Source organism: Drosophila montana, unplaced genomic scaffold (assembly GCF_035044405.1).
Source record: "Drosophila montana isolate Dmon_TW-CO22-7 unplaced genomic scaffold, ASM3504440v1 contig_402_1, whole genome shotgun sequence".
Taxonomy (NCBI): Eukaryota; Metazoa; Arthropoda; class Insecta; order Diptera; family Drosophilidae; genus Drosophila; species Drosophila montana.
Window position 1 is genome coordinate 3,128,378 of NW_026998739.1, and position 11,340 is coordinate 3,139,717.

General features: G+C 41.6%; 2 protein-coding genes across 2 annotated transcripts; one reads left to right on the forward strand and one right to left on the reverse strand.

Moving 5' to 3' along the window:
- Positions 1-12: 12 nt before the first annotated feature.
- Positions 13-3,852, reverse strand: spz4 (Spaetzle domain-containing protein 4). Its single transcript, XM_064697494.1, has 3 exons — positions 3,813-3,852; positions 995-2,207; positions 13-921 (listed from the first exon to the last, which is right to left on the reverse strand). The coding sequence occupies exons 1-3, from the start codon at positions 3,850-3,852 to the stop codon at positions 450-452; spliced, it is 1,725 nt and encodes a 574-aa protein (XP_064553564.1). The 3' UTR covers positions 13-449.
- A 4,968-nt stretch (positions 3,853-8,820) lies between these two features.
- Cog8 (conserved oligomeric Golgi complex subunit 8) lies at positions 8,821-11,007 on the forward strand. The gene is made up of 5 exons (XM_064698082.1): positions 8,821-8,976; positions 9,049-9,524; positions 9,583-9,796; positions 9,847-10,025; positions 10,084-11,007. The coding sequence occupies exons 1-5, from the start codon at positions 8,904-8,906 to the stop codon at positions 10,864-10,866; spliced, it is 1,725 nt and encodes a 574-aa protein (XP_064554152.1). The 5' UTR covers positions 8,821-8,903; the 3' UTR covers positions 10,867-11,007.
- The last annotated feature ends 333 nt before the right edge of the window (positions 11,008-11,340 follow it).

The window sequence follows — 11,340 nt, forward strand, 5'->3', positions numbered from 1 at the left end:
TTGTTTTTTTTTTTTAAATTTTTTATTTACAGTTCAAAATATGTTTGTTTAAATAGTATGGCCACACGTCCGTCATGTAAAACTAACAAAAATTATTCAAAGAAGCAATACTATTAAACGCAGTGTCGTGACACCGAGGTCTTTAGGAATGCTCTGTAAATGTTCGCTAGGAAAGACATTGTGTTGATCTATATGTACAATAACACAATGGCTTGCTTTACTTAATTATAGTTGATAGCCGTCGAATTAAGCTAATCAACCGTTAAACTGTTGAGAATATCAAGATAGAAGAAACTTAAAACGTTTAGTTCTATTGAAAACTTCTATCTTCATATTTTTTGGTTAGATTGGGGGTTTCACACTTAGTATTCTGTACATTAGAGGGACTAGTCCAAAGCATTGTTCTGATAAGCAATCCGATAGGGTTGCAATTTTTCGAATTTCTGTTACTAACCCTCGAAGAAATCAAATTCATCGCGTGGCCGATACCATTGATCGGTGGCATGCTCGTAGATAGCCCGCTGCACCTCCGTCTCGGCTACCTCAATGGCATCTAGATACGACTGAGGCAACGACTGTGGTGCATTAAAGCTGTTCTCGGAGCGCGGACTGCGCGACGTTGCACGAAAGTCCATTGGTATATTATAGCACTTGCATATGCAGCTGGAGGGGAAGCGAAACCAGTCGGAGAAGATGCCGCGGCACTCGTTGTGAGGGTCGTAGGCCAGCAGACGATGAAGCCGGTACTGCTGCTCGCAACGACAGCCGTCGCGGCAGAACATCTGCTTGAACTCGTGTGTGCATTTCTCCCAGTGCACGTACTGCTCAAAGGGGTACAGGTTAAGCAGAGCCAGTACTTCGCCACGCGTGTTATTCGCCCAGAATGGGGCAACCACTTCGTCCTTAACAGGACAAGCATTGCTGCATAAGAGAGAAAGTTAATGAAAGTGGCATCACACGTGTGTCGATGTAACCCTGAGTAACAGGCACTTACACTCCCCGCATATTACTGCTGACCGCCATCGGTTCCTGCTTCATGGCATCCTGAAAAAGCTGTCCTTCCCGCAACAGTCCAGATTTCGTAGAGCTAGTAGGCGCGGCTGTGCTGCTGGCTGTAAGTGGTTTCCGCTGTTTGTCAGAAGTAAACGCCGCGAGCGTAGGCGAGAAGAGCGAGGCAAAGCTGGCGGGTGTTGTAGTTCCTAATATCGTCTTGGTCACATTTCTGCGTGGGACTAAGGCGGCCGTCGTCGTGGTGCTGTTGCTGAGCTTTGGTAGAGCTGCTATTGATGTTGGTGTTGTGTTTGTTTGTGTTGCTTTATCGGATGCTGCTCCTGCAGACGTTTTCGACGTGACACTCTCATTGGGGTTTTGCTTGCGGATGGGCAAAGCTGCGCTGAGCTGAGTGGCAGCTGTTGTGGTTGTTGCAGGCGTCACCGGAACAGGAGCGATGCTCAGATTGCGTAGGCCCTGGTCTACTTCCTGCACCAGTCCCAGCTGTGGTTTGTCAATGGTATTTATTTTGTCATCTGCTCCATCTATGACCGTTCCTTGTGGGCGACCTGCTGTACCTGTTGCTGCTGCCGTAGTGTTCGCCAGATCGTAAACGCTGTTCGAGTCTACACTCGGCTGCTCACCATCCGGATGTACAAATAAAACTTCTGGCGGGGCAGAGGAACCAGGCGTGGGTGCGGTCGATAATGTTGGCGCTGCGGTTGTCGTTGGTGTGGTTGTAGTGCCGACTGTGGACACTGGTCGAAAATGCGGCTCCATGAGCACGTCGTTGCTCTTGTAGTTGCTAAAGTCATCCCGATTGCTCTCCCTGCCATGCAACATATACTTGCCGCCACGAGGCGTCTTGGAGTATCGCTGCGTTGCATCATCCATGTTGTCCATATCGACCACCTCCTCGCTTTGAATTTCATCGCGTAGGATGGAAATGTGCCGTACGTCTCCATACATGCGCTTCATCAGGCCCTGATTCTCGTGCACAAACCGTCGTACGGCATGCCAGGGATAAATAGATCCTGGCAGGTGGCAGAAGGGCTGCTTGCCTAGGTCGCATGGTATTGCCGCAAGCATCTGGGCCCGCCCACGCCTAGTTATTTTACCGTTAGGGCTGCATGAGTTGGCCGAGTCGAACCCGAAGCTGGAGGTACTATCAGACTGGGCCACTGTTGTTACGAGCAGAACCAAAAAAAAAAATCCCACTACAATTGAAAATGAAGCAAGAACGTGATTAATACTAAAAGCCTGTTTATCGAATAGAATGTACACATAACGTATATCATTTAGCTTCTCTACCTTGTAAACCTCATTTTTAAATATCGCAGATGATTTTAGAAATTGTGAGCTACAGAAAATGATCAACAGCAAAGAAAACTCCTTAACGACCCTGAACTAAAAGTTATGGCTTTATACTATACTAGCGGGTATAACCCGGCCTTGCCCGTGGTACGTATGTTATAAAATCAATGTTTTCAAAAAGCTTTGAAAATGATTTTGAAACTGATCGGACGGGAATCAAACAAACTTAAAATTCACCAAAAAAAACTTTGAAATGCATTTTCCACCGAAGGAGTTTAGATTTTGCGAAAAATGTGAAACACGTCTCAAATGATTTTTCTTATAGATCTTTTGAAATAAATTTGAGCACAAAACGTCACCCACCAAATTTTTGACCTCCATTTCCACCAAGGAGGAACGGATTTTTCGAAAAGTGTGAAATACCCCTCAAATGAATTTGAACAAAGACCTTTGAAAATAAATTTGAGGCCGATCGGATGGTAAACAAAAAAGTTACATACAAATGTTTTTCGCGATTTTCCCACACTTGCGGGTGGAATTTCCCAAAACCCCGTCTTAACGTGCACCTACATCACATAAGGTAACTACAGTGAAAATTTCAGCTTCCTAGCTCTTACGGTTTGGGCTGTGCGTTGATCACCAATCAGTCAGTCAGTCAGTCAGTCAGTCAGTCAGGACAAACAGTTTTATATATAGAGATAGTATTAAAAATTGAGAAAAACGTTGTTTTTCAAATATCGTAACCAATCTCAGCAATTACGAATTACAAATTTCACCCAAACCTATAGCTGCAATAGGAAAAATCGGCATATAACTGATATAATGAAGTCTTAACTCGTGTGTGCACTTAACTGACAAATGCGGCCGGCTCTCACTTGGGTAAACAATACGTTGCCGACATGACGAGGCAAAACAGAAAAGCGGGAAGGCCCAAACGAGCTCCGTCCCCTCTTCATCTTCCCGCTATATCTCATCAAATTTTACTTTCACGCAGTGCCAACTGCACAAGTCATATATTTGATCGATGTGCATTTGCATGCGGAGAGCTATAGAGAATGGTCGCAATTACCTTGATTTATAGTGGGACTAGGCTCTCTAGCGATGAGTGGCTAACGGCGAGCGGTTAAAAAGTGAAGTGGAGAGAGCAATTATAAAAGAGAGAGGTTAGCCAAGTAAAAGTAAATTGCGGCAAGGTAAGCCTTTTCGTCAACTGATTGTATGGTCGTCCCTTTCAACTTTCCCTTTCGGTTGCACAACCGACGGAACAGGAGCACATGCTAAACAGCTCAAATCCAAATTTTGTACTGTTGTACTGTTGCGCTTCTCCCGTCTCTTTTGAAACAGGTTATATCCATTTAGTTATCACTTTAACTCGGATGAGGTTTTCAAAGTTTGAATGAATCACCACTATTGCGTGCTCTCCACAGAATCGAAAAGAAAGTGCTCTGCTCCCACAAATATGTATGGCTGTCTGTCCGTCCGTCCGTCCGTCCGTCCAAGAAACTAACTTGCTTTCGGCGGCTGGTTAAGTAATGCTGTTTGTCCCATTATGGATCTTTGTATGTGAAATTTTGTGACTTCATCGCATATTTAACTTATTGACTTATGCAAGAAACTCTCAAATAATTATATGTAACTCTCTTCAAATATATGTTACGAACGAGTTAAGTGTAAATATTTATTCTATTCAATTATGAGAAGCATTAAGTGTGATTTGCCAGCTAGTAAAAGTGAATCTCAAATTTGAGGACGAGACCATAAATGTGTTGAGAAACAAACCTGCTTTCAAACTAATTTTGTGTACAGAATCGAATTGGGTCAGAGCACACAATCTGAAATGGAAAGCAAAAATGCTTTCGCTGCATTTAAGGCGAATGATATGAACAGATTTACCTACGTATATGTGCAGATACATTTATCAAGACGATTAAATAGAATATCATGCACCGACGAACGCGAGTGACGAGTGGAACGAGTCATATTTCTTGGTAGCTTGGTGGGCATAGAGAACGCCAAATGAAAATTGGAGCAACAGTCACGCCAGCATACTGGCTGTCAGCATACTCTAACAAATCAATATGTCCAATCCGCCACGAGAGCGCTAAACGGGCCATTAAGTCAACTGGCATTGAGGAAGACATTTGTCACTCCATGTCGCGACGATGCTGTTATATCGCAGCGCTTTAATGTGTCAGTGCGATTAGGATTGAGACTTTCTAAGAAGACTCCACCAAAAGACTCCAGCCTCTGCCAACCCGCTGCCCGCTGCCCGCTGACCGCCTGATAGGCCGGCCAGCTGACAAGAAGTTAGAAGACGATTGCCGTTTATGTCTTCATTTCCTAAATACTCGTATAGAGCAGTTGTTGCCTGCAGACAGATCTGCCCAGGCCCCGCTGCGTATACTGCAGAATGAATTATTTATCAATTCAGAAGCCTACTACTACTGCAAATGAAGTTGATGTTACATTTAACCAAATTTGGTTTTGCTTATTGCCGTTTCTGTGCTTGCTAATTGCCATTGCTAGAGAGCTGTAACAGCTAACAGCAACAGGCACTAGGCACTGGTGAAACTTACACAAGGCTTAGAAAAAGAAAGGCTTACGCGAAGAACTTCATTGCAGCTTCATGCAAATATATGCTACTCTTAGGCGCGAGCCATATAAACGTTAAATTTTCATTTGACTGGGATAATAAATATTGCTGCTAATTGTTAATGTGGTTTCACTTATGTAGCTCGCCGGAAAAGAAGCCCAAATCAACACAACTGGTATTCTAATTTGGCACCAGAGTATTCCACTTGCTATTTACTTTTTTTTTCAACACATTTAAATTCATACGACGTCCCAAGAGTCAAATAGCGTCAAATTAAGAAATCGCTGCAAGCTAACAACGTTCGAAGAAAGTGAAATTTTATTTTTTGTATTTATATATCTCGCAACCGGTAATACAACAACACCAGCCGCAGAATAGGTATTCGTTATGCTAGTTCGATACTCCAGTAATGAAGCCATAATTCATTATAATATATATGTATTTGTACATACATATATAAAAACACGCTAACAATTTAAGTAGTAGCTCTAGTTGCCACTGAAGGTGAAATTTGGATTCAAATGAATATGCTACATACACATCTGAAGAACCAGAATTGAATATATAACGATCTGAAGGAGCTAAACACACGCTTATCGATAAGAAAAGTCCTGACGCAGGTAATGAGTGAAATATCCGATTCGACTGATATCAATATTTTGTAACGGACCTAAAGCTTTGGAGCGCCCAAGGCCCGTCTACCAAAAAATTAACTCATATTATGTGACGCTGGGTCAGTTTACACTTTTGTGGTAATTTACCGTTATTAGTTTTGTTACTTGCAATCCTCTGTCCATTTTTGCAAGATCCATTGTTTACTTTCACTTTGTTTGGCACTCGCACACAATCAATGCCAAAAGCGGCTTACAGAAATTTCATAAAGGGATTTTGCACTGTTTCACTTGTTTTGTTTTTTGGGGCCGTAGCCTGATGGGTTACCGATTTGGGTTTATCGTGGGTCACAGGTTATTAGCCAACGTGTTTGGATATAAGTTTGGAGTAGGTTTGAGATTTGTATTTACATAACTGCAACTCGTAATATTCATAATAATTAAAATAGTAATTTTCATTTATGCACACACTCGTATACGCAAATTGTTTATTTCTGCAGTTTTCAGCTGTCTGTCTCGGTAGATCAACAGGCGCACATAAACCAGAAGAGCGATTCCAACGGCGAAGCCCAAAATGAAATCACGTTTACACGCTTCGCACTCACGTTTGCAACTGCGTCGAGCGCTGCGGCACAAGAGCCACCGCACGCGGACTCGGCAAATAGCGACAGCAGCGTCGACAGTACCGACCCCACTGCGCGCCCGTAAAATCGGAACCCAACATTAGACAGAGCCAGAAAGACTGCCAAGCCGCGACGCAAGCGAAAACGCTTTCTATACCCTACACGTATTAACAAAATTGGGTACCCCAAGTTTGAAATTTATGTAACACATAACAGCAAAACGATCAAATCGAACTGGGGCGTTAATAAAGGTGTTATTATAAAAAACGTTAACGTGATTAGCGTGTTAGCTAACTAAAACAAATAACACCAAATGCACTCAACAAATATTTTCTTTGTCACTTCATATGGCGCCGGGATATTTTACAGGGTATCGATGTGCAAGTATTGTCGGGTGGAGCAATCTTGTTATTTTTACGGGTCTGCATGGTTTTTTGCGATGGCAGGAAAACTTTTTCTTATTTATTATTCGAAACGTTAGCGTCGGACGGGCGCAGCAAAACACAAACATTGAAAAACAAGCGAGCGCCGCAGCAGCAGCGCCAAAAACACAATAACAACAACAAACCACAGGCACAAAAAGAGCCACACGCAACGGCAGCGACACGACGAGAGAGCAAAGCGCAAGCCCGAAGATGAAGATGGCACCCGAGACGAACCGAAGGCACGACTTTGCTGCTGCTGATGCGGCCGCTGCTTTTGCCGTTGTTGTTTTTGATTGTTGCTGCTGGTGGGCAGCGGGAGCTTCGCCGAGCAGCGAAGACGATGACGCTGCTTAGTAGGTCAGTAGTGGCCTTTAACTTTGTTGGTGTGCTGCTGGCGCTGGCGCTGTTGCTGATCTTTTTGTTGTTATATTTTGTTGCGCTGCATGTTTGTTACTATTCATTTAAACATAAGCTGCGAAAAGTTGAGTTTGAAAGTGTGTAGTTGCTAGACGCATATTACGCAGTTTCTCGGTTATACAGCTGTTTTTGAAAAACTGCTCCCGCTGTAAATCTCGATAGATGTTAGGAAGTTCTAAAATATTTACATATCTACCCGACATTAGCGTTAAAATCATAATACCATAATATACTAGTCATTTCGGACAAGAACCCTATGGTCCACAAATATTACAAGCTTCCGAGCGAAATTTTTCAATCCCGTTTTAGTGTTCAATTACATCGCAAATGTGTGTATATACATAAATCAATAGGTATCTGTCTATGTATATAGATATAGACCAGAAGATCAGCTTATTTTTATAAAAATATATATGTATATATAAATAAATGTAAATGTGCACTTACCCAAACAATTTATTGGTGGGAGACTGACAGACTTTTATACAATTTGCACAACCACTAAAAGAACAAAAGAAGAAGAGATCAGATTAGAGCAAAGCCTTTAGAAAATAAGCAAAACAAAATGACAGACAGAGAGAGAGATAGAGAGAGAGATAGAGAGGATAAATTGCAAGAGTAATTCAGAGCGAGAGTATGAGCAGAAATAAAGGTTATTTGATTAGCAACACAATTTGGTTATAATGGTCTGCGCTTGGTAAGAGATATATTTGCATTTATATATAAAAAAAAATGTGTCGTTCTTTTAAAAAATATCATTGTTTATAAAAACTAAAAATGTGTTTATAAACTCTCTAATCTTACAAATGTAATGTTACCTTACAGATATAGTGACTATATCGATCTACTAATAAATTAATAACGAGTCCCAGAGCAAAAACAGCATATAAAGTAATTTAAATTGTGATATTAATAGTCTACATTTAACGGCATACTAAAGGGTATCTAACTGTAGATCTTAATAATTGTTTTAATAATTTCATGTTTGCAGAGCCCTTGGCTCCAAGCATTACGTTTTCACATTTACTTCACGCGCCTTTGGTGTGTATGTGAGAATGTATGTGTGTACCCACACTCTACTATATTTGGTGTTAAATGAAAGTGCACTTTAAATATTAATGTATAATAAATAAAATGAAAATAAAAGTTTTTACGTTTTATATTTTTTCAAACAACGACCCCTTGCCAGATTAAATGTTTTATAAAAAAATTAAGAGTTACCCATGCAGTAGAATACAATTTCTCATTTACAACAACTGAACAGGTGGTTATAATTTACAATTACAATTCTCTATGGTCGCCGGCGACGCCAACATGTCTGAGCCAAGCTGATTCTGGTTCTGGGCGAGATGAAAGTTTGCGACTGGCTGGTTTGTTCCTCATGCAACTGCAACTCGGTTCATTAGCATCATCTTTACGAATACTGTGCAGCAAGTAGTGCGTACTTACGAGAAGTTGTGTAGACTGACTAACATACAGATTATATGTTTTAAATTTTAACAAATAGACAAATAAATGTTCTACTTTCACCAGATAGTGAAGCGGTCGGAGCAGCGCACGAAGAACCACAAAGAGAAATTTCTGAAGCACAAATCCAAGACGAATTGTCAATGCAGAAGCTTACAGTTGATAAAATAACTGATATTAATTTTTATAAGAATAAATATGTTGATAAATTAGCTTCTTTATTTCGTCAATTTTTTTATTTTGAAATCATTTTTAAGAATTCAAATTGTGATATTATAGCAGAAAACATTTGTGAGGCTGGCAAAAACTCAAATTATATATCTGTCAGCTTTTGTTGCGTGATGGGAATTCTTATCGATAGTTTGCATTTACGCTGGTTTAGCTTGCAACTGCAATATCGAACTATCGATATTATATTGTACATGAGTAAAAAATAAAGAATATCAAAACAGTTTAAGTTGCAATGGAATTTGCCGAAAACATGGATTTAGAAAATGATCGAGTGCTGAAACTGATATTCCCGAATGGCGTTCCAGGTTATTATTATCACTGCAAAGTACATTACCCCAAGGTACTACTTCATTATTATTTTTCTTGAAACTCTCTAGAAAATCTGCGTGGCAATCCAGAGCTAGATAAATATTTGGTAAAATTGGGAACTTGCAAAGTGGAGCAACTGAAGAAAGAGCAAACAAGGCTAGCTGATGAGACTAAGCGTATATTGGAGCAAACACAAGAACTCGCCATATCCAATTACAAAACCTTTATCACGACGGCGGAGAACTCTCGTTCGATATTTCACGAATTTCAGAAAGCCGAGGAGCAGGTTGACACACTTATAGACAAACTGCCTACGTTCAGTGCCAAGTGCCAGGAGTTTCTTCAAAAATCGGCGGAACTAACCGAGCAGCGGCGTCTGAATAGCACAACCCTTCACAAGAATGCTCAGCTGTTGGAGATACTCGAGCTGCCGCAGCTGATGGAGCGCTGCATACGCGAAGGCCGTTACGAGGAAGCGCTTGAGCTGGCAAGCTATGTGCAGCGGCTGGGCCAGCACCAAGGACAAACAATACCCGTGGTGAATGTACGTGACATATTCCACTCTCTCTTACTTGCCTCATGCAACAATATTTTCAATGCAGAGCATTGTGCGCTCCGTGGAGGCCTTGTGGCATACCATGCTCGTGCAGCTAGTGGCACAGATGCGCATGGAACTGCAGCTGCCCAAGTGCTTGCAAATCGTCGGCTATTTGCGACGCATGCAGGCCTTTGGCGACAACGAGTTGAAATTGAAGTTTTTACAGGCGCGTGACGCTTGGTTGACATCGTGCCTGGACGCCATTCCAAAAACAGACGGTAAGCTAACTGGGCAGTTGAAAACATGTTTAAAAATTATTACCTTATAGCTCAGCAGCATCTAACGAAGACCATAGAAATAACGCGAATCAATTTGTTTAATATAATCACGCAATACCGCGCTATCTTTCCGGAGGGAGAGCATGCAAGCAAGTCGGCCGGATTGAAGCAGCTGCATGGTGTCAGCTGCAACGGACTGCGCCTTTTTGAAGCCTGGCTGCATAATAAGGTAAGATGCTCTAATGCTAATAGCTTAGCTCATACAACTTTTATGTGTTCGTTTGCAGATAAACGCCTTTCTGTTGACACTCGAGGAAGATTTGCAACGCGGCATTAATTCAATTGAAACTGTGCTGGGGCAGTGTATGTATTTTGGACTTTCCTTCAGTCGCATCGGTGCCGACTTTCGCGCATTAATTGCGCCCATTTTTGTACGCGTTGTGCGTAATAAGTTCGAGTCCAGCATTATTAAAGTTAATGAAAACTTTGAACAGGAGTTGGAAAAGTTTACGCTTATCAACAAGGTGAGCCTGCACACTCGCAAGCAGCTTGACACAACAGCTCTTTCCGGGAGTGAGCAGGACATGGAGTCGTATGCACCGCCAGAAACGTTGCTTGACTTTTATCCACTTGCCGTGCTCTGCAATGGTTATTTGAATGCGCTGAATGAGCTGCGCCTTTGTGCGCCCTTTGCTGTGGCTACAGATGTAACCTGTTGCTTGCAAAGGTCACTAGAGTTGGTGGCAAAACAAGTGCTCGCCTTCTATCGCCAAGAACAGCAAGCGTTTACCCGCAATGAACGCGAAACATTCGTTAAATTGTGCTCCTGCTTCGCGTACGACCTGGTGCCCTATGTGCAGCGTTGCATTCATGGCGTGTTCCCGCCTCAGTCCATAACCGTGCACCTCGGTATTAGCCTGCTTCAGCTAGAGCAACACCAATTAACCTACTTGATGCAGGCACAAATACTGGAACCGTTAAAGCATCTGCTGCCTACAAAAGTACTAATACATTCATCAGCACAGTCAACAACGGAGCTTAGTAATGTGTCTATTGCAACTGAGGGTTAAACACTTCCAATCCCCATCGATATCATTAAAATAAATATAATTAATACATTTTGTTTGAGATCCAAAAATTAAACAATTAGGAACTTGAAATAGGTCTATTTACGTTAGTTACGAATCCTATGCCCCTTTTCTAAAAAATAATCTTTGCTTTTAACTTGGCTATTAGATCTACGCCTAATCTATAGTATGATTAACAAGAGAAATATGTTGGTACTGTGAAAGTGGCTTTCTGGTGCCGATCATCCGACAACATTTAATGATAATATAAAAGAACCTGCATATTATATGAAAACTTAAAAATAATGCAAGGGAACAAGTTTTTGCAGTAAACATCTGTATGTAAATATAAGTTTACAAGCGACTAAACTCGCAATTGGGTACAAACACATCGTGTGAGCTGGTGCGGGTTGTAGTCTTTGTTCGAACATGTAGAGCCCACGAGAGTGCAATAATATTTTTACGCCACTGCGCGAA